We start from the raw sequence: 24064 nt of genomic DNA on the forward strand, positions 1-24064 counted from the left end.
CCGGTGGTTCAGGTACTTGAGTTCCTCCAGGACCGGTTCTCTGCTGGTCTTTCCCCTTCCACCCTCAAGGTGTACGTGGCAGCTATTTTATCTTTCCACACCCCTCTGAGGGAGGGGTTCTTGGGGAAACTTCCCTTGGTTGTACGTTTCCTCCGTGGTGCCCGGAGGATGAGACCTGCGACTCGGTCCAAGGTTCCCACTTGGGATCTGGCAGTGGTTCTTGGGGCGTTGGCTGAGGCCCCCTTCAAACCCCTGGAGTCAGCTGAGGCTAAGCACTTGACCCTCAAGATGGCCTTTCTCCTTGCTATCACCTCTCTGAGGAGGGTGGGGGAGCTCCAAGCGCTTTCGGTTTCCCCGCAAAGCCTGGAGTTTGCCCCGGGGAATATTAGGGCTATCCTGCACCCTCGTTCAGGATACATCCCTAAAGTGCCTTCTTGTGCGGCAGGGTCCACAGTGCTGCAGGCATTTCATCCTCCACCTCATGTGACGGCGGAGGACGGGAGACTTCATCTGCTCTGCCCTGTCAGAGCACTGAGTATTTACACTCTGAGGTCCTCCCGTTGGAGGAAGGCTGACCAGCTGCTAGTGTGTTTTGGGTCTCCCAGGGCCGGGCTCCCTGCATCCAAACATACTATTAGCAACTGGATTGTTCAGACTATTTCCCTGGCCTATCAGGTGCGCGGTTTGCCTTCACCTGTGGCTGTGAGGGCTCATTCTACCAGAGGCAAGGCGGCCTCTCGAGCCCTCCTTTCCGGGGCCTCTTTGCAGGATGTTGTTTAGCGGCTGGCTGGGCCACTCCGCACACATTCATTCGGTTTTACAGTCTTGACCTTCCTTCGGCACCTCGCACACAGGGGCAGGCGGGGTTTTCGGCACGGTTTAGTGGGTATCTCGTTCCCATAGTGTCGTAACCGACGCAGTTCAAGTTCCCTCGAAGGAGAACGTCTCGGGTTACGTATGTAACCCTGGTTCCCCGAGAAGGGGAACGAGAGACTGCGTCGGTTACGACACTATGGGAACGCCTCTAGGCGAAGCAGGTCTGAACGTGAATGAAATCACTCCAATCCTATTGGCCTGTTGCTAGAACGGTAAGGTGTGACGGAATAACCGGAGGAGTATAAAGCACACCTGTACACACTCATCATTAGCTTAAACTATGAAGCAGGCGCTTCAGGCGGGGAGAGAGGTGCGGCGGGCCGATGCAGTCTCTCGTTCCCCTTCTCGGGGAACCAGGGTTACATACGTAACCCGAGACGTTCCTGTTTCAAAAATGAACTCTGTCTGATAAAACCAGACCGATTTTAATCAGAGTCTGGGGTTATAGATAACTCTATTCCATAACTGGTCTACAAGATTACCTGAAGATGCTAATGACAGTTAAAACACACAACACGGCTCATTGAGAAAACAGAGGGAGGGGAGGGATGGAAGGAGGTGCGGGGGGTGGAGCACATTCCTCAATTCACCCTGCACAGCCTATGCTACACCAGAAAGAGAGAGGACAGAGAAGAAGAGACACAGACTCTAGAAGGATTAAAGTTTTAAGACTCACAAGTTTAAGACTAGGCTACAGCTTTAGAGTGATAATGATAGCAAGTTTGTCACACAAAGCTTTAGCAAAGATTATAACAAGTTTAATTTTGGACCTCTCTCTTATTTTGCTGCATGCTGTTGAAGGTAATTTAAAAATCTGTTTAATTTTAACTCACTGTTATACTATTTTACTGTAATTATTTCATTTTATTCTTTAGTTCTTTAATGATGGTAAGTTTGTCACACAAAGCTTTAGCAAAGATTTTACAAAGTTTAATTTTGGAACTCTCTCTTATTTTGCTGCATGCTGTTGAAGGTAATTTATAATGCTGTTTAATTTTTACTCACCATTATACTATTTTACTGCTTTAATGTCATTATTTCAATTTATTCTTTACTTGTTTAATAATAAAGACTGACTTGATTCCAAATCAATGAAGAAACCTCCTACTGATCCTTTGCTGGCCCCGGAGATTCCTCCTTTACTTATAACTCACTGCTATACTTTTTTAATGATAAATTTATTGTCATAAACACCTACTAGTTCATTCAAGTTTTATTACTTAATAAAGTCTTTAAATCAATGAAAAACCTCCAATTATCAGTCAAAAACACACAACGGAAGGATGTACGCACCCAAATTATTGAAGTTAGTTGGTAAAGATTGAGTGAAGCAAAAAAGTCTAAACATGTATCTGGTTCTACAGCTGTTTCTAAGGTTCCTGAGTTTAGAGATAAGTTGGTGCCAGTTGAGGGCAGGTCTTAGTGAATTTTGTCTCTAATAGCTAGAATTTTATCATTAAAGAAGCTCATGAAGTCGTAACTACTGAGAGCTATGGGAATACTTGGCTCAATAGAGCTGTGACTCTGTCAGCCTGGCTACAGTGCTGAAAAGAAACCTGGGGTTGTTCCTATTTTCCTCTATTAATGACGAGTAGTACGCTGCTCTGGCATTACGGAGGGCCTTCCTATAAGTTTAACAGAATCTCGGGTTGTGCTCCGCGAAACGAGAAGCTTTATGAATTAATATTTTCTGAATATTAAAATTCATAATTTGGTTTTAATTCTCATAAGTTTATTAAAACATAACTATGCATGCTACAATAGATACTTAAGGAATAATCATAGTGTATTGGATGCCTGAGCTATTGGAGAAGGCAGATCATGTGTAGCGCCCTCATTTCAAAGCAAGTGCTTTGGGTTTTCTCCATGTCCTTCAGAAAAGACACAGGCAGGCAACAATAGTAGGCTCGGCAGCCAGATCGTTTAAAGTGATCTCATCAATACCGTGATGTAGATTAATAATGGAAAATAATTGTATTAAAGAGAGCTCAATTAGAGATAACCAACAAGCAAAGTGCATTCCCTAGAAATAACCATGCAACACAGAGGCTGTTTCAGACCCGATACACAAGAAGAGAAGATCTCTGCCCTGCACACACTTTACAATATTAAAACACAAGCAAACTTGTACTTTGAGTAGTTTATTATAAATACTTTTACACTTTTACTGGAGTAGGTTTGTCATTTTGTACTTTTATTTCAAGTGATTTTTATGGGGATAACTGGACTTTACCCACCACAGGCCGGCGCTGACATGAGTGAATATTAGACAGCAGAGATAAGGACAAGCGTCACAGCCAGTCAGTGATGTGTTTAGATTGATGATTTATTTAAATTGAAGTCTCAGGCCTCAGCAACAGTGATTGCTTTACTCAAGAAGAGCTAGATCGTTGTTTCTAGTTTTGAAAATGTATTTTAGTGGCTCATTTAATGATGAACTGCAAAAATTCTCAAGAATGCAGGAATAAAAGTCTCTAAAGACACAGAGCCCCCAACAAATGCTTTGTCCAGAGCGTGGCCTGACCAGGGACACAGGTCCAGCCCTGACCTCTGCATCCTGTTTGGCTTGAAAAGATTAAAACATTGATGTAATTTGTTTAAAAGTTTGAGCTCAGACAAGTCATCAATCAACAGAATACTATTTATCAAGCAAAAAATGACAAACATTTGCAAGATGTGACCGTTTAAATGTGAGGATTTGCTGCTTCTTTCTATTTTATATAACTGTAACTGAATATCTTTGGGTTTTGGACAAAATGAGCAATCAGAGGACGTCAAATTTGGAATATTTTATTGGAATATTTAAAAAAGAAGACGTAATTGATACAGTAGATGAATCAAGAAATGACATAAAAAGTGCTTTTTGTTTCACAGGGAGTTTCTTTGGTTTAAACTTTCACTGATCAGAAGCTTTGGTAAACAAGTGCATTATGTTCTGACATCTCGTAATCTGGCTGTTGAAGTTTAAAATTTGGAAGTTTAATCATCTCTGAGGTGCTTAAGTATGAATCTGATCGTCGGTTCAGTTCCTGCTGGTGATCAGAGACCTTTAGGTATCAAGGCCGGGGCAGCTGGTAATCCTGCGGGTGGTTTCCCTCACGTAGGCGTCCGAAACATCCGAGCAGCAGGTCCACCGCCGTGCTGACTGTAGACTGGACGTCCTCTTTGGACTGACCCCTCAGAGGATTCACCTCCACCATGTCCACAGCCGACAGACGGCCTGCAGGACAAGCACAGCAGTGAGGCTACCTTTAAAATACTTAAAAAGTAAGGGCACTAAGGGCCACCTGAAAGTCGGCACCAAGCTCCAAACCAAAGTTTGTGTTTTGATGCATTTGGTTTGGTTTTACACTGTAATTATGCAAACGCACTAAAGAACTTCACATGCTTGCGTCCTGTTGTGATCATTTATGTGGGCTGCGTCTTGGCTTGTAAACGGACGTGTGTCTGTCTTGTCAGTAGCTTTGACAAGAATGTCAAGTGTGACATATGTTGTACTTTGTACTTCATGGACTGGATCCAAACCTACTAAATCGGTTTACTGTTGAACTGAAACACTACTGCACCTCAATTGAACCTTTTCTGGAAGAACTGAATTTCAATGTAAGATGTAAGTGATAAATCATTTGCATTTGTGTTGTTTTAACGCATCAATAAAACCTAAAAGATCCTGCCGCACAGGTTCAAGTTCAAACTTGCTAAATAAATGTCCTTGCTGCCGGCAGGAAAGGAGGAGTCTGTTTTTTAGATGAGCAGTCGTGGCTTATTTATAATTGAGTCCTTATTTCAGAGCATTTCTCCCTGCATTTTATATTTCCAGCTGATCTTCCTGTAAATGGTCTTAGTCCAAACCATGCAAAAACTGCTTTCGGGTTGGTTTGATCCGGGCCGAGGCTCCAGACCACGTCCAGGGAAGGTTTCACACTTGTAATTTTGGTTCAGATCAAACTGAAAAGTCTGGTCCAAGCTGTATCTATATATATATACAGCTTTAGAGCTTCTGGCAGGTGGAGTTTGCTTCTTGTGGACCGAGCCAGTCTAGCTGTTTAGATGTTCAGCTAACCAGCTGTAGCCTCAGATTTACTGTATAGCCGTGACAAAATATTGTCTGGCTCCATGTTTGTTGGTATTTTGAGTCGTACCTGTCTGACAGAGGTGTTCAGTGATGTAGACGCCCTCTCTGTAGGTGAGTCCTCCCACCACAGGTGTCCCGGTCGCCGGGGTAACAGAGGGGTCGATGGCGTCGATGTCGTAGCTCAGGTGGATCGGTTTCTTCACACTGTGAAAATTAGATTATTAGAATTTATTTTTACAGTGCAGACATGTGCTCAACAAAGGGAAGCAAGCTTAAAATAATCATTGTGGTAGTTTCCTCTGCTTCATAGTTTAAATCCATGCTGTGGTTGGACTTCGGACCCTGAGGGAGCTCACACATCCCGACAACACACAGACATCGTGAATACTGATTCAGGGGATATTTTAGTGTCGGTAGAAGTGAACCGATCTCTAGTAGCCTATTTCAAAACAACATCAGTCAAATCAGCCACAGACTGTTGTTTACAGTGAAAACTAAATGTTTTCACTGTAACAGTGTCGCTGTTAATGCTGTTGTACCGGTGTGACCTCAGTAGTGGTCTGTAGTGGTCTACAGGTCTGTGGTGGTCACTACAGGTCTGTAGTGGTCACAGGTCAGTAGTGGTCTACAGGTCAATAGTGGTCTACAGGTCTGTAGTGGTCACAGGTCAGTAGTGGTCTACAGGTCTGTAGTGGTCTACAGGTCAGTAGTGGTCACAGGTCTGTAGTGGTCTACAGGTCAGTAGTGTTCTACAGGTCTGTAGTGTTCTACAGGTCAGTAGTGGTCACAGGTCAGTAGTGGTCTACAGGTCAGTAGTGGTCTACAGGTCTGTAGTGGTCTACAGGTCAATAATGGTCTACAGGTCAGTAGTGGTCACAGTTCAGTAGTGGTCTACAGGTCTGTAGTGGTCTACAGGTCAGTAGTGTTCTACAGGTCTGTAGTGTTCTACAGGTCAGTAGTGGTCTACAGGTCTGTAGTGGTCACAGGTCAGTAGTGGTCTACAGGTCAGTAGTGGTCACAGGTCTGTAGTGGTCACTACAGGTCTGTAGTGGTCACAGGTCAGTAGTGGTCTACAGGTCAGTGGTGGTCCACAGGTCAGTAGTGGTCTACAGGTCAGTAGTGGTCTACAGGTCTGTAGTGGTCTACAGGTCAGTAGTGGTCACAGTTCAGTAGTGGTCTACAGGTCTGTAGTGGTCTACAGGTCAGTAGTGGTCTACAGGTCAGTAGTGGTCTACAGGTCAGTAGTGGTCTACAGGTCTGTAGTGGTCTACAATCCACAGTGCAGGAACATTTATTAGTGTAATTAAATAGCATTCTTTGAACCTGCAGATTGTGCCCAAACCTTCCTAAACTAATTATTTATCTCACTTCTGACTAATTTTCATTGAAAATCATCTGCAGCTCCTTTGGTGTTGTTAGGATGTAGCAAGGTGGCTCCTGAGAGTGCTAATAGGTGATTGTTATGCAGGAGGTGGAGCTCACCTGGCAGAGAGGTAGTCACATGTCTCCTCCATGACTCTGGCCACACCGAGATGATCCACGTCCGACATGGAAAACACCTTCACACCCAGCAGCTTCAGGATGTAACTGGGGAAACAAAAGAATGACTCTTTTAATTCCTCACTTATTATGTTCTACAAAAATGTCCAATACCTGTTGGTTTGGACCAAATACCTGCAGAGCTGATGCCATTCCCATCAGTGTTTGCTACTAATGTTAGCATGCTAACACGCTAAACTATGATGGGGAACAGGGTAAATATTGCAGATTAGCACTGTTACTGTGAGCATGTTAGCATTTAGCTGAACGCCTTGCTGTGACTGCATACAGCCTGACAGAGCAGCTGCAGACTCTTCCACCATCCAGTCTGTGGATGCAGAGTCGTCTCAGTGGAAAGACTAGGACGCATTAAGATCAGAATATCCTGGTTCCACAGTAGTATTGAATATTAAATCTTGAGACAGGAAAAGACGTTAATCTTCTCTAAACAGTTAAATGAACTCGTTTAAATGTGGATCTTCTCTGTCTTTCCCGTCTAAGTGACTCCAGATCAGCTCAGAAACCTACTGCTCCCCGGGATCCACGTCTCTCAATCCGATGTAGACGAGATCTTTGGCCGAGACACACGGCTTGATCCAGGAGAAGTTTGGCAAGACGGGAACCTGGTGAGGAAGGAACAACATTCAGCACCCGGTCTGCGTGATGAGAAGATACGCTCTGAAACAAACACGCATCTCGTCTCAGGACTGACCTCTGAGTGCAGCTCGTGGAGGAGGTAGGACATGGGCTGCCCGTGGATGTTTCCGGTGGACGAGGTCAGCGGCGTGTTGATGTCGGCGTGGGCGTCGACCCACACGACGCTCAGCTCCCCGACCGCCGCCGCGTGACCGTGGATCGAACCAATCGCCAGACTGATGGACACATGACGAACCACAGGGAGTGAGAGCTCAATATCCATATATTAAATGTTTTAATTTCAGTAGCACTTCACATCATAAAATAATAATAACATGTTTGACTTCCACGTGATTTTGAAGCTTTACGCTCATAGCAGCCGATAATACTGTGAAAAACCTGTTAGTACCTATTAATTACCCTTTAATGTCACTATATTACCAAATATTGCACTGATTTAACCTATTTATTGCTACAAGGTTACCAAATTGTTTCCAAAATATTACTAAATCGTTTTTCTCAGTACTCCCCTTTGTTTCCGGCCCCTTGTCACCCTGTTACATACATTTCAATATACACATTGTTAATACCAAGCTATGACCTGCTTATTACTTTGGTAAATAAATGGTATTACTATTATATTATCAAACTAATATAACACCTTAACTTATTTTTGTGCAGGTTCACAGGGTTGTTGATGTGAAAAGACCAATTAAATGTATCCACAGTTCACGAAGTGACTGACTGAAGTTTAAATGAAAGAGTTCATTACAGGCAATCTTTTAGTTTTAAACTTCACTGGCATACATGATTAAAATGTCTTCATAAAGCCCTGAAACTGAGAAATAAGATGTTTGTTTCCTGCAGTTCAGGTGATTTTTCAGGTGTAACCTTTGTGACTTAAATGTTCTCAGAGAATATGAACAGCAAGCAGCCTTTTGTCCCGACCATGTAAATCTTCTGTATTTTGTTGTCTGTACACGTGCGCTCTAAATAAAACCAACCAGAGAACTTCAGTATTGAAAGGTCCAGTGACCCCCCACGGATCGATCACTCGGTTTGATCTGGACTGTGTCCTGCAGGTGGATGATTGACAGACTGCTGTTCTTGGACACAAACCAAAGCCAACAATCTACGTCTTTAAATATTTACCACAGTAAAACTGAGATTCAGAGTGTTGGTATCAGCAGCATGTAAAAGATAACACACAGACTCTTAGTCAGTAACAGACCTGTTAGTGCAATACTCTCTACTCTTAATACATTCCACCTCAACACTACCTGGACTCATCATTATTATTATTTGTCTTTACACTTCTGGAAGCGCATCACCTTCAAGCACTGCCGTTAGACCCGAGTGTAACACATCCTGCCCATCAACAACTCAGACGTAGAAAAGTTCCCTCTGGTACCAAAACGTCCAGCACTGCTCCACCTCATCTTTCAGACCTGAACCTTCGGTTCGAGAATACTTTCTGTATTTTTAAACCTGAGCTCTATTTTCATGGACTCCCTGCAGTACATGCTGCAGCAGCTGTAACGTATTCCTTCAGGGTGATTGCGCCCCTCAAAATGGCGTCCACAACAAGCATTTCTTTTTGCCCTGACAGGCTCAGACTGTTACACCAAGTGTCTGACGACATCCCAGAAAGGATCCCTGAGAGGGACCCCAGTGGCCCCCTTTGTTTTTACATTTACATTTACTCATTTAGCAGACGCTTTTATCCAAAGCGACTTACAACATCCAAGCATCAACAGAGCATCAAATACAACAACAGGAAACTGAAGTCTCGCTCTGAAATCTCGTGAGAGGCGAGTTGTTGCAGGAAGACGAAGGTGCGAACACGAGTCAGAGCTGGAGAGAGAAGTTTGTCACGTTGGAATATTGTTAGGAATTAAAGTCTTGCTGCTCCTCAAAGGACACAACAAACTCCTCTCCCTCGTTTTCACCATGTGTTCCTGCAGCAACTTGCACGGATTCCAAAACCTTTTATACCTTCTTGTCATTTTAACACCAACATATTTAAAAAGAGGGCCCCTGTTTAGAAAAACCAAAAATTATCCTTTAAACCAACGTCAATTAAACATTCGGTCTCCTGTCTAAACAAGCAGCTGGGTCACTTTTCCATTAGCAAAAGATGTTACAACATCATTTACACTTTCAATGCAATTCTAGTCTAAACTACATGCTGACGAACTGACTTCCCACCAGGTGTTTTAGTAGGTAGTGTCTCCAGAGGGAGCTGTGAGACTCACCTGTGGTCTCCTCCCAGCATCACCGACGTGTGTCCGTCCCGCTTCACCGCCTGCACCGCCGCTGACAGCCTCTGGTTGGCGCTGCCCACCGCCCGCGCACGTTTCACCCGACCCACCGGCTCGTCGTCCGCCACTTCCTCAAACTTAAGGTTCCCATAATCCTTCACTGCACAGCCTGCAGACACAAACACAAACGCTCTCAGTAGAAACCTCAGAGGCGAGAGGAGCTGCTCACTAGATTCAGTTTAACAACCTGAAAAGGCTTCATTACAGGCAGATTTCTCTCTGAGTGAACATTAACAGCTGGCAGATCATTGCTGCTGCTGCTGCTGCTGCTCTGTGTGCAAATCTTTTCATTTTGCAATGCAAAGTAAACAGGTGAGCGCAGACAGAGCGGCCTGCTGCTGGTGAAATGAGTGACTTGTGAAACATCGACACATACTGCAGAATCAAACAGGTTGTTTAAGTTTTAGTTTCGTCTGTTTCATCTGCAGCAAGTTACTCGTTAACTGAGTGTCCTTGTAGCTACATCAGCTGGTAATCCTCAGAAGTCAGCCAAAGTCGGAGGCTGCATTAACAAACGTTTTGAACATTTTCCTGAACAACTTTTGGGACGACTTTCAGAGATTCTTTACTGGAACCAGCTGCCTAATAATACTGACAAAATAGTTCTGCATCAATTTACATGCAGAGCAAGTTTTACTGTTTGATACTAATATGCATTATTTTAATTTAATCCTTTCCTTTGCCTTTTAGTTTACGGTTTACCAGTTACAGTGTGAGCTTCCGTGGGCGCTGACACTGTTGTGTGACGCTGCCACTCCTGAAGTCGAGGTTCATATTTTTTCTCTGAGTTCACAAGTAGGAAATCCAACTTCAGGTGGCGTCTAGTTGGAAATTTCCCCCAGTGTCCTGCATAAGAACTGAACGTCTGTCCAACCACCTGTTACTGTAGGAGGAGTTCGGATCCATTTCAATCACCAGTAACTGTTTTGTTTTTCTACATTAAAATCTCAGATTACTGCCAGTATAGACGGAGACCACCCTCAAACATTTCATAAGAAAAACAAGGTATTCATTCAGGTTGTAATTTCAAGAGTTTGCTTATTTATGAATATATTAACATCCAAGCACCTCTCGTCAGTCCTGGACAGCCTCTCGTTCTCAGCTGTTAGGTGTTAAAGTTCAAATGTTTTTGTAAAGGAGTCCATGTTGAAGTCAATTATGGGATTATTATGGGATTAATTGTTGTGGGTTTATTTAACGTGGTATCGGAATCGACTACTAAATTTCTGGTATCAGGACATCCTGACGTCACTGTTCACACGGCCACTAGAGGTCCTCGTCGGGTAAGAGTGTCGCTTCAGACAGGTGGAGAAACATGATGACATCATGTGTTAATGTTCTTCAGACAGTTTTTGGATGAAGTTTTAAGTTTCCTCTCAGGTACTTATTAATGTTCAGGTGGACTGAAACCCCAGGGAAAGAAAAGCCTGCAAGTGGAAGATGACTTTGCAGAGCTGACCTGTGCTTCGTCCTGTAATCTAATGATTTACATGTGGAGTCCCCACATGTGGCTGTGTAAACAGACTCATGTCCCCACAACAGCAGCAACACCCGCCTGCTGCTGCAGGATCAAGGTTGCACACACACACACACACACACACACACACACACACACACACACACACACACACACACACACACACACACACACACACACACACACACACACACACACACACAGACACACACACACGCACGTCAGTCTCCTCAGATTAACGTCGTGTCGCAGCACTGATTGCTAATAAAGTTGAGTGAAGACATCGACACTGTGAACAATTATTTTAAATATTTTTACACATTTTTATAATTTAAAAGTTTATTTTTTAAAACTGTTTTCTTACAGATAAATAACAGGAACGATAAACAAACAGTCTGTTTTCATTTTAAAATGAAATGTTATTCATTTAAATGTAATAACATTTATGTGTTTGTGTACTTTTACTGCTGATACTTTAAATACAAGCTCATAATACATGTGTACTTTTACTGCTGATACTTTCACTTTTAAGCTGTTACTGTGTAACGACGTCGAGGTCCACTGTTAGATAGGTTGGTAAGTGCACCACACACACACAGACACACACACACACAGACACACAGACACACAGACACACAGACACACACACACACACAGACACACACACACACAGACACACAGACACACACACACACACACAGACACACAGACACACACACACACACACACACAGACACACAGACACACACACACACACACAGACACACAGACACACACACACACACACAGACACACAGACACACACGCACACACACACACAGACACGCACACACACAGACACAAACACACACACACAGACACACAGACACACACACACACACACACATACACGCGTACCTATCCAACAGTGCACCGTCGGAGTAAACTGCCAAGTGTGGACCTGTGTTTCCAGTCCTTTTGAAGTAAAATAAATATAATACAAAATTTACTTTTACTGTCTTTTAACATAATATTACTGTAAATTTGCTTTTTTTTGCTTTTTAAAGAAATTGCCAAGAGGGGACTTAGATCCTTAAACGATAGCTACCTATCCAAGAGGGGACCTCCATTGTTATGCAGTGGAACTGTCTGTGCTCATTCTCACCTAATGACTGTTTTTACCTTCAAAGACTTTCTTTGTTTCTTTCAAAAATGGATAATTTAACTTTAATGTGAGCGATGTGTAAACATTTCACCGTGATCCAAACTTTAATCACTTTAACTGAAAATAAATAAACTTTAAACTTTAATTCAGAAGTAACTTTGCTGCATGCATTGATATCAAGCACTACAGTATTACCAACAAAAATTACTTGATCTAGGTTTCAAATACCGTTTAAATAATAAATATCTTATTACACTAGTGCACTTATTTTAATTTTCTCTTAGGGGAATTCATATTCTTCTGTGTGGGATGGTCATTTTTATGACCTGTGATGTATGCATTTTAAAGAGTTACTTTGTATTTGCTCTTAATAACTGAATCTTAGACTGGTTTTGAATCAAAAACAATAATACTTATGAGAAAAATATAATCTCAACTAAGCAGTCTGTTGACACATGATTTGATAATATGCTTTTGAAACAAAACTTAAAGGCTCAGCAATAGTAGATTTCCTAACTAGTATTAAGCTTCAGACTGTAAGATAAAAGGCAACCCAAATAAAATGATGTCCTGATGGGTTTTCATCAGGAATGCATGGTATTTTCATGTTTGCATTAGGCCTACAGAAAAAAGGTCCACACTTGTATGGCATTTAATGACATGAGTCCACTGTTGGTTGCTACATAACGACACATGTCCCCTCTTAGATAGTATGGAGCAACAGTCACACTCCAACATCCAGCATCAATAATTATTCCGCATGATTTGTTATGTTTTTGTAATGAAATATAAAGTCTCAGCTTTAATGGATGGCTTAAACATGTACACTGTATTATAATGAAGGGCTGCCCACAAGTTTGGGGAGTCATAAGTAAAACTTTACCAACTTAAACCTTCAAGAGCCTGAAGTTTGATCCTCCACCTGAGAAGCTGCTGTCCTTTGCTAAGAAATGTGTAACCCACATTACCCATGAGAAAAAGACTATTACCGATGACATGACATCCAGAGGCAAAGTCGATCCCTTGTTGAAGTGTGGAATGAAAATGCTGGTTTAGTTACAGACATGCAAGCTTAGATGTACCTGTGTACTTTATGGACAAGCCCTAATATAAAGGGCTACCCAAATTAATTCATGAAGCATTAATGTCCTGATGAGTTTTCATCAGGAATGCATAATATTTACTGGTCCGCATTGCCTACAGAAAAAAAGGTCCACACTTGTATGGCATTAAATGACAGGAATCCACTGTTGGTTGCTACATAACGACACATGTCCCCTCTTAGATAGTATGGAGCAACAGTCACACTCCAACATCATTAAATATTCCTCAAGCATGATTTGTTATTATTGTTTTGTAATGAAATATGATGTCTCAGCTTTAGTTGATGGCTTAACCATTTTCAATCTTGACACTGCATCAAAATGAAGGGCTGCCCACAAGTCAGGAGAGTCATAAGTACTTTAAGATAAATAAATAAAAAGTAGGAACAACATGGTCAGCAGCAAGATACTTTGTATTAATTTTTTATTAATTGCTAAAAACATATTTATTAAGTTTTACTAGACCTTTGAAATGGTTTAGCCCCCAAATCTTCCAAATATGATATTGACCAATTAGGACATGATTTTAATCAATTTTACAATGTACTTGTTTCTTTAATCTATATTTATAGGTGTGCATTTTGTTTGTTGATTTGCATTACAGAAATGTCCACTGTTGGCTGGTATATAATGACACAAATTCCCTCTTAGATAGCATGAATCGACACTCACACTGCAACATGGATGAGTAAAAAAGAAATGTATGATTCTTAAAAGAAAATTATAATGTAACCTAAATAGAATCTTTAGTTATACTTGTAAATAAGGTCTATTGTTATGTAACAAGTAATAGTTTCCAAATAACTCTCAATTAAGTCTTTTCCAACTCATAATATGTTCTTCATTCAAAAGTATTGCTCATAACTAGTTCACTGGTATTTGACGCTTTTTGACCCACACACATTCCCTATTCTGAACTTGCCTCCTTTCTCCAAACAAAACATTAAAGCACAAAATTTTACTTACTTAAAAATTCAAGAGCCTGAAGTTTGATCCTGCACCTGAGAAGCTGCTGTCCTTTGCTAAGAAATGTGTAACCCACATTACCCATGACAAAAAGACTATTACCGATGACACATTAAATGACAGGAATCCACTGTTGCTACATAGGGCACATGTCCCCTCTTAGATCCTATGGAGCAACAGTCACACTCCAACATCATTAAATATTCCTCAAGCATGATAAATAAATTTAAATTAGGAAGTAAATAGTCAGCAGGAAGATTCTTAATGTTCTTTTTTTATTTGCTAAAAACAGATTTATTATGAACTTTCACCAGCCCTTTGAAAGGATTTAGCCCCCCAATTTTCCCAGTATATTGACCAATTATGACAATCACAGGATTTCAATCAATTTTACAATGTACATGTATCTTTAATCTGTATGTAACGGAATGCATTTTGTTTGTTGTTTTGCATTACAAAAATGTCCACTGTTGGCTGGTACATAATGACACAAGTTCCCTCTTAGATAGCATGGATTGACACTCACACTCCAGCATGAATAAATAAAAAAGAAATTGATAATTTCTAAGAGAAACTTATAATTTAAACTAAATATAATCTGTGGTTACTTGGGGTTTGAAGAGACACTAAGTTTACAAGACTAGGCGAGACACAATATTGGGTGCAAGTGTGAAATGTTAAGTAGTTCAAGTTCAAAGGCCTAACGATCATCATTGGTCGCAAGAAACCCTCCCCCACACTGCAGACAATCAGACACAGATTCTCACTGCAGACAATCAGACACACGTTCACACCCCTCACCTGCTCCAGGTCACCTCTCAGAGACAGCACTCACACTTTCTCCAGGATTTTGTATTTAGCTTAACTCTGCATTGGATGCTAATTCATAACAGTTTCCTACAACCACAAAAAGAAAACGGTAGAAATATATGTAGACATATGTTTAGTAAAAGTGCCCAAACACCCAATTCTAATAAAAATCTGATGATGGTACAGCCAAAGAGAGAAAATAAATACAGGAGAGAGGAGATGCATGCTAATAAGCCACAGGTTTGATTAGAACTGGGCCACTGCAGTAAGAACTCATTTGTGTATGGTGCACATGCTCCTGAAGACACACGCTCATAAACTGAAAGTTTCTTGCTCTCTTCTCTCTTAACTTTGACCCTCAATTTACTGTATACTGCACTATAATGGCCACTCTACATTTTGGGTTTCAGCAATACGCTTAAAAGAAATGTATGCCAGTTTGTATAGCATATTTACAATATTGGTAAGCCTCAGAGAAGTTCTCACCACTGTTAAATTATAGTATCCCTGACACAAGTGGCATGTAACACAAAATAAATTAAACACTCAATAAACACAATTAAGGCAAATAAAACAGAAGCCTTTTAACTACATAGCCTAAATACCTATGGTAGAAGCACAAAAAGCAAGGACAAATGACCAAATAATAAAAATCTGAGCAAGACAATAAGGCATTATGTTGGTTCTGAGACAGGCTGTAGGTAACTCCACCACTACACTTAATATACGTAGAAGTTTAAATTCATCAGAAGAGAGTGACCTAGAATTTGAATGACTATGAATGCCTGGTTGACATTCATTGTAAGCCTTACATATTAAATGATTCCCACTGCTTGTAAACCTTTTCAGTGACTTTAAGCATTGTTGATCATGTGTCAGACCAATCAGAGAGACCATCAGTCTTCTTTCTTTTGAGATAGATTTCCATCCAAATACACTATATGGGCAAAGGTGCTACCCCTGTCCTAATAAATTTGGTAGGGGCTGTGTTTTCATGGGTTGTTAAGGGAAATCTTGCCTATGGATTTAGAATGGGATGTCATAAAAGTAATGTGTAGGTGTTGCTGTATTTTTGTCCATACTAGTGTAATAAATTAACTCCATATTATACACAATCGCTTAAAATTCATTTGGTGATATTTTAAAAGTTATTCAACCCCATTATTTTGGGGGTGTACTAAATCGCACATATGTATGGTTATTATACTAATTCTTAGTAGATGTTTTCTGGTGTAAAACACCTTATTTAGCTACTTTTTGTGAGTAGCTTGTAACATAGGGTACAATTTTCAACAAAAGTGGAGTATTGTACATCTGCTTTACAGTTTCAAAATATCTCCCACAAGACTCCAGAGAAGTTGCATTACAAAGGCCAAGTCACTGGTTTGCGATCTTGACGCCCTAACGACCATCGTCAGCAACAAGAAACCATCCCCCACGCTGCACACAATGGAGAACAATGACTGAAACTTCACAACCCTCACCCAAGATGACTTCTCAGAGACAGCTCTCAACATTTCAACCTTAAAACATTTGTGAATCACATAGGCTCTAGTCACTTAAATGTAGAGGATTCTTTTAAATCTACATCATTAACTGAAGACATGTGTAACTCTTTCTAAAAAATCCACAACAATACCTTCAAGCAGTATGTCTGACATGTCTACCACAGTAAACAAAAGTAAATCAAACCTATATCTAATTGCCAGAGAACATTTGCATTACTATGCCAGCAGTAGTTAGCATTTGATGTCTTATCCTAAGAACCAATCACTGTCCAGATAGCTAGTCAGGATTGTGTATATATATTCTGGGCTCCTCAGAGAAGGTGCATGGCAGTCTTTGGTGTCTTGTGGAAGTGTTGACAAGTATGCAGTTTTTTGAAGGAGAAAACCAACTTTAAAATTTCTTTACTATTCTTACTAATCGTTTACCAGTCATCCATTTATCTATCTGTCTATCTTAACGGTATGTAGACATATTTCACCTGTGTTGTTCTTTTGAAAAACTTTTTCATCTTTCCATCCTGAAGACCAAAGCGAGAGGTAAGTTGAACATTTTTACCAATACCCCTTGTATGTTTTCATCAAGGCTGTTTGTAACTAAACTATCAAATTTAAATATAAACATGTACATATATATATACAGTATATATATAGTATTGTATAACATAGTATATTCTGACTGTATCAGATTGTACAGACAGTTTGTTATTGTATATTGATTGCTTAGTGTGTAAATATTTTTACACCTATGTAGAATGTTACCTGTATATTGTATATAGGGTGTATATAGTATGAATATTATTTATACTAATACATAGAATTTTAACTGATTCTACTTTTATTGTATTTTATTCCTTACATTCCTATATACATATATGTACACAGAAAAAGTACTGATAGCTTATATTGTTTTACAAAGTCACCCAAGTTATCATATTGTAAAACATTTCACTGGAAAATGAGAACCAGAAGGGTTTTTCCTAAAAAGGAAGCCTTGCAACTTCACTGCATCTGAGAAAGAAAAAGCCAAATTTCAGAAAGGATTCATCTACAAGGAGAAAGGTATTAGATCAGAACATAAGATTCTCTATTCAATACTATTTAACTACAACTTTCTTGGTTGCTAATGAATTATAAGGAAATGGAGCATTGTTAAGTGTGTGCATAGTATTATACACTATATATAGTTATATGTTGCCATGTAAGGAGCAACCTGAAAATGGTTTAAAGGCATAGCTTGATTTTGTGTTCAGATATGAGAACAATATTGATCTCTCAGCAAGTCAGTCAAGCTAAGCAGGCAACAATTAAAATAAGAAATACCCACTGCCATCATACATAGTGTACAATTTTGATGTGTATTATATAAATGTAGATACAAATCCAAACCCTTAGGGTGACATTGCATAAGATCCTCATCGAGTGTTAGAACTGCTGAGATAGTGTTGGTCGTTCATGGAATTTGATGACAGACAGACTGACAGATAATTCATTTAATCAGTATAAAAATCACCACCAAAAACACTGAGCCAGGAGAATTCTTGCAGGAATATATTTGAAGACACATCACTGACTCCAAAGAAGGGGCCCGGTTCTGAGAGTGCTCCTTGTTATGGTACTAAAGAAGTCCTCAACGATTACACAGTGGCATTAAAGTACTATAAAACAAATGTCTGGGTTTGATAACAAACCGATTCTCTATTCCCTCAACAGCCCAGGACCTCCACATCCAGCATCTTCACCACCAAGATTGTCTGAGACCAGCCAGCCGGACAGCTGCTGCAAGAATCGTTTAGCATCCTCAAATAATTTCTGCACAAACTGTCAGGAACCATCTCAGGGAATCTCATCTGCATGCTCGTCATCCTCTTTGGGGTCTCGACCTGACTGCAGTTTGCCATCATAACCGACTTGAGTGGGCAAATGCTCACATACGTCTGGCACTTTGGAGAGGTGTTCTCTTCATGGATGAATCCCAGTTTTCACTGTGCAGAGCAGATGACGTGTGTATGGCTTCGTGTGGGTGAGCGGTTTGTTGATGTCCTAGATGTGGATCGAGTGGCCCATGGTGGCGGTGGGGTTATGGTATGGGCAGGCGTGTTTCATGGACAACAAACACAGGTGCATTTTATTGATGGCATTTTGAATGCATAGAGATACCATGACGAGATCCAGAGGCCCATTGTTGTGCCATTCATCCACAACCATCACCTCATGTTGCAGCATGATAATGCACGGCCCTATGTTGCAAGGATTACAATTCCTGGAAGCTGAAAACATCCCATTTCTTGCATGGCCAGCATACTCACCGGAGGAATTGGGGCAAAAACAAAAGTGTTGCGTTTATAATTTTGTTCAGTGTAAGAACACAGAAGAGGGTGGGCACATGAGGAACTTTCAGTTTAGGAGTTTGTGTGTGTCTTAGCTTAAAAGCACATTCAATAAAGTTTGCTTCAACATAGTTCTGTATATTTTGTACTGTTTTCTATTTGTGGTTGAACAACTTGTGTTATGAATAGCCATCCAACGTTGTGATGGTTCTGAGATGATCTATAGGTAACTCATCACTATTTCAATGGCTATTAAAATCACTAACACACATTTAAACTGTACATGCTAAAGAAAGAAGTTGAAAATATGAGATGTAAAAATCTATAAAGACAAATACCTGCCAAATATCAGTGTGAACTTAATGCAGCACTGGTTGTGTGTTCTCCAGTTGATGCAAACTCTAAGTTCCATTGTTACGATGCTGCACCATTTGACAGCCCTCAAATATGCTTCTCTATTCGCCAACAAATGTTTAACCCCACATTTCAAAAAGCTACAATGAGAACATTGCTGGTGACACTTTTCTAAAAAACAAAAACAACAACACTACAGCTTATATATTTGGTTTAGATTATAATTTTCGAATTGTCCATTTTGCTTATTTCATATTATTTGTAAAGTGTGTCTGAATGTCTCTGTGGACCTTTCTCTAAGGCTAAGAACAAATGTACTGCCGAAGCATTTTAGAAAGATTTTCAATTTTTCAGAGACAGGCTTCATTTAGCCCCTTAATTACCACATCATAAAACCTAAACACGCACATATGAACTTGTTCATTTGTAGCTAAACTAACCTTTTCAACATTTCACACTTTAGTTTCGACATGATGTGATTTCAACTGTACAAAAGTAGCTCATCTCGGCCACACCTACTGACTACCAGTTATGCACAGCGTTCTAACTTTGACAGCTGTATTCAAAAACTAACATAGCTATCCTTATTAGCTAGGCTCCTTACATGCTTGCTGATAACTTTTTTGAAGGTGGGTCTCCGACATTGACAACATTGTGTTGGATAGATTTGTGCAGCGGTGTTTAGGAAACTAACTATTCAATTGACAGACAGGTCTGTTGTCAATGTGTTTGCGAGCAACAACTTCCTAAATATAGATTTAGGACACATACAAACACTGGTCATGTATCATGATAATTAACAGCATTAAATCCATTGATTAAAAATGAAGAGATCTTGCAGCTGACCTTTGTATTCATTTTGTTTTTACTTTCACTTTTTGTGCTTTTAAAATACTCATTCTGCTGTCTACTGGGTAGTCTATCATTTTAGTAGTCTGAAGCTTGAAACAATTTAGGAATTTCACTAAAACTCAACCTTTGTATTTTGTTGAAAATAACTTCAATAAAAACTCAGGCTTTATATTTTCTTACAATAACAGATTATACCAAATAAAGACACTCTGTAGTTAGTTTCTTCTCATAAGTATGATTAAATTTGCTTATTTATTTTTTCTCACAAGTTGGAGTGTGATTATCGCTCCATGCTATCTAAGAGGGAACTTGTGTCATCATGTACAAGAGAACAGTGGACTCCTGTCGTTCCACACAGTACAAGTGTGGTCCCTTTTTCTGTAATTCAAATCAATAAATAAAATGCATTTCTGTAAGTGTAGACTAAGCACATAGATATGATGACAAAATGTATTGACATTCAGTGGTTGTGAAAACTGGTCAGTTTAGTGTTTTAGGACTGAACAAGTTTAAAGCTGTAGTCAAAGTCTGATGTGAAATACTTTTTAACAATTAATTAAAACTGAATAGAAAGTATCTTACCTCTAATCATTTAATTTATAATTCAACTCTGGTTGTTTTTCTATTTTTGTTCCTTTTTTTGGAATCTAAAATCCATTTTACTCTCCAGGCCTTCAGTGTAGCCCTTTATTTTAATACATGTTGATCTTAAAACACAAGACATCCACTAAACCTCAGCCTTTATATTTTGTTTTAAAAGAATGTATAGAAAATAAAGAGACTATTTAGTTAGTTTATTTTGTCTCAAAAGTATGATTAAATTTGCTTATTTATTATTTTCACACAAGTTGGAGTGTGATTATCGCTCCATGCTATCTAAGAGGGAACTTGTGTCATCATCTACAAGCGAACAGTGGACTCCTGTCGTTCCACACAGTACAAGTGTGGTCCCTTTTTCTGTAATTCAAATCAATAAATGAAATGCATCTTTAAGTGTAGACTAAGCACACAAATATAATGAAAAAATTTTTTATTGATGTCCAGTGCTTGTGAAAGCTGGCCAGGTTAGTATTTTGGGACAGAACAAGTTTAAAGCTCTAGATGTCAAATGTCAAATATTTTTTATTAATTAATACATTTTTTTTATAATTAATTAAAACTGTAAAGAAAGTATCTTTATACTGACCATTTTATTTCTAATTCTACCCTGGTTGTTTTTCTATTTTTGTTCCGGTTTTTAGAATCTACAATTCATTTTACTCTCCTGGCCTTCAGTGTAGCCCTTTATTTTAATACATGTTGATCTTAAAACACAAGACATCCACTAAAACTCAGCCTTTATATTTTGTTTCAAAAGAATGTATAGAAAATAAAGAGACTATTTAGTTAGTTTATTTTGTCTCAAAAGTACGATTAAATTTGCTTATTTATTATTTTCACACAAGTTGGAGTGTGATTATCGCTCCATGCTATCTAAGAGGGAACTTGTGTCATCATCTACAAGCGAACAGTGGACTCCTGTCGTTCCACACAGTACAAGTGTGGTCCCTTTTTCTGTAATTCAAATCAATAAATGAAATGCATATCTTTAAGTGTAGACTAAGCACACAAATATAATGGGGGGGGGGAAGTATTGATGTCCAGTGCTTGTGAAATCTGGTCAGGTTAGTATTTTGCGACTGAACAAGTTAAAATCTCTAGATAACAAATGTCAAATAATTTTTTATTAATTCATTCATTTTTTATAATGAATTAAAACCATAAAAGTATCTTTATACTGACCATTTTATTTATAATTCTACCCTGGCTGTTTTTCTATTTTTGTTCCCTTATTTAGAATCTAAAATTCTCCAGGCCTTCAGTGTAGCCCTGTATTTTAATACATGTTGATCTTAAAACACAAGACATCGACTAAAACTCAGCCTGTATATTTTGTTAGAAAAAATTAAGAAATTGTGTTTCAAGTGACAGCTTTCTTTACTGAGTAGCTTGTATAATAGCCCCTCTACAGTCTGATAGACTCCCTGGGGCTGCAAGCCATTCACTCTATAGGGGAGTGTTAAGAACGACGTGTGTGAATGAGTCGTTAAAATCTTTGCTTGATCCACTAGAGGCACTGCTGAGTATGGACTTAAACACTCACACACCTGCAGGTCCCCTCTTGACAATAGTTTAAAAAATTTACCAGATGGTTTTAGACATGATTTTAGCATGATTTAAAGCATGTCCAACAGGGGACCTAAAAAATGTCCCCTGTTCACTTTTTAGTCCCCTCTTAGTGGGTGTGTAACGACGTCGAGGTCCACTGTTAGATAGGTTGGTAAGTGCACACACACACAGACACGCACACAGACACACACACAGACACACACACACACACACACAGACACGCACACACAGACACACACACACACACACGCACGTCAGTCTCCTCAGATTAACGTCGTGTCGCAGCACTGATTGCTAATAAAGTTGAGTGAAGACATCGACACTGTGAACAATTATTTTAAATATTTTTACACATTTTTATAATTTAAAAGTTTATTTTTTAAAACTGTTTTCTTACAGATAAATAACAGGAACGATAAACAAACAGTCTGTTTTCATTTTAAAATGAAATGTTATTCATTTAAATGTAATAACATTTATGTGTTTGTGTACTTTTACTGCTGATACTTTAAATACAAGCTCATAATACATGTGTACTTTTACTGCTGATACTTTAAATACAAGCTCATAATACATGTGTACTTTTACTAAAGATATTTTAACTACATGAAGTAGAAATACTTGTGTACTTTCACTGCTGATACTTTAAATACAAGCTCATAATACATGATGATCCCTGAGGGGAAATCAAATCTTTTTGTCGCAGTTGCTCATCAACAGTAAAAGTAGGAAGATAAATAAATATATAAAGAGTATCAATATAAAAATGATATGTACAATATTTACATTATTAAATAATATAATGTTAAATGCAGTATTTGCACTCTGCAGTACTGGTAAGCGACTTTTACTGCTGATACTTTAACTAGCCTACATGAAGCTGAGAATACTTGTGTACTTTTTACTTCAGAGTAAATGCAGCGGCTGTAACAGAGTATTTTACTCACCTTGCTCCTGCAGTTTGTGCAGCAGCCCCGCAGCTCGGATCTGGTCCGGTCCTCCCTCCACTCCGCCTCGAGGCTGCAGAAGAAGAAGTACAGCTGTGACGGCAGCGCGCGCACACACACACACACAAACACACACAGGTGAACCGCGTCTCGTGCCCTCACCTGTCCCTTGGAGAAAGGGGCCCCGATGATCCCCACGGACCTCTCCTGGTGATTATGATGATAATGATGATGATGATGCTGAAGGCTCCGCCTGGAAAGCGTCGCGAGCTGCCGCAGCGTCCTCGCGCTCATCATGCTGACTGATCCGCAGACTCACCGTCACCGACAGGCGGCTGCTTTAAACTACCCGGTGACGTCACCGAGCTGACGGTGGGGGCGGCCGGGAGAGGAGGTGATTGTCATTTCGAAACCAAAACAATGTGCACAAATACTCGATTACAATTCAAAACCCTACTTAGCAGAAGTGTTACACAAGGAAACAGATGCATACGGGAATAAAGTAATAATGAAACTCAGAAAGAATAAATATAGAAAGAGGATTTTATGAAACCGATCACATGACCTCTGAGCTGAACATTACAACATCCAAACTAATTAAAATGAAGTTGATTGTTGATTAAGCTCCAGCTGCAGTCATCTCCCTGTTTTCATCTGCATGTTGACGGAGCTGTTGGTGTCTTGGGTGTTTGTCAACAGGTTGGTACTGAAAAAGATCCATTTAAGCTGACCTCAGGACAGTTCTGGTGAGTTTTTAAGAGTGTCACAACAGGCATTGCGGTTGATGAGTCACAGCTGGGGAGGATGTGACCTGCCTGAAAGGTCACCAGTTTCTCGACAGTGTTACACAAGGAAACAGATGCATACGGGAATAAAGTAATAATGAAACTCAGAAAGAATTAAAGCTGCAAGCAGCGTTGGGCGGGCCCTCGCACTTGTAGCGCGTCCGCGCGTGAACCG

The 24064-nt window shown here is 39.8% G+C and overlaps 1 protein-coding gene and 1 long non-coding RNA gene across 2 annotated transcripts; one reads left to right on the plus strand and one right to left on the minus strand.

The window, feature by feature from the left end:
• The first annotated feature begins 1617 nt into the window (after positions 1-1617).
• On the plus strand, positions 1618-7306 carry LOC119884196. The gene is made up of 2 exons (XR_005440954.1): positions 1618-1677; positions 6992-7306. It is a non-coding gene; the product is annotated as an uncharacterized LOC119884196 (long non-coding RNA).
• On the minus strand, positions 3651-23430 carry LOC119884194 (arginase-1-like). Its single transcript, XM_038694657.1, has 8 exons — positions 23267-23430; positions 23105-23177; positions 9382-9556; positions 7203-7362; positions 7019-7113; positions 6434-6538; positions 5019-5155; positions 3651-4096 (listed from the first exon to the last, which is right to left on the minus strand). Exons 1-8 carry the CDS (start codon positions 23399-23401, stop codon positions 3933-3935), a joined length of 1044 nt encoding a protein of 347 aa, XP_038550585.1. The 5' UTR covers positions 23402-23430; the 3' UTR covers positions 3651-3932.
• Between the last annotated feature and the right edge of the window lie 634 nt (positions 23431-24064).

The sequence above is a fragment of the Micropterus salmoides genome, unplaced genomic scaffold, assembly GCF_014851395.1.
Source record: "Micropterus salmoides isolate LMB-PRFRI ecotype aquatic unplaced genomic scaffold, ASM1485139v1 Ms_hic_scaffold_3266, whole genome shotgun sequence".
Classification (NCBI taxonomy): domain Eukaryota; kingdom Metazoa; phylum Chordata; class Actinopteri; order Centrarchiformes; family Centrarchidae; genus Micropterus; species Micropterus salmoides.

Excerpts from the sequence above, each read along its gene's own strand:
- LOC119884194 (XM_038694657.1), bottom strand. The coding sequence starts at position 23,401 with ATGATGAGCGCGAGGACGCTGCGGCAGCTCGCGACGCTTTCCAGGCGG. Across the intron at positions 23,178-23,266 it reads CCCCTTTCTCCAAGGGACAG|CCTCGAGGCGGAGTGGAGGG; the intron begins GTGAGGGCACGA and ends CTTCTTCTGCAG. Across the intron at positions 4,097-5,018 it reads TGAACACCTCTGTCAGACAG|GCCGTCTGTCGGCTGTGGAC; the intron begins GTACGACTCAAA and ends CTTGTCCTGCAG.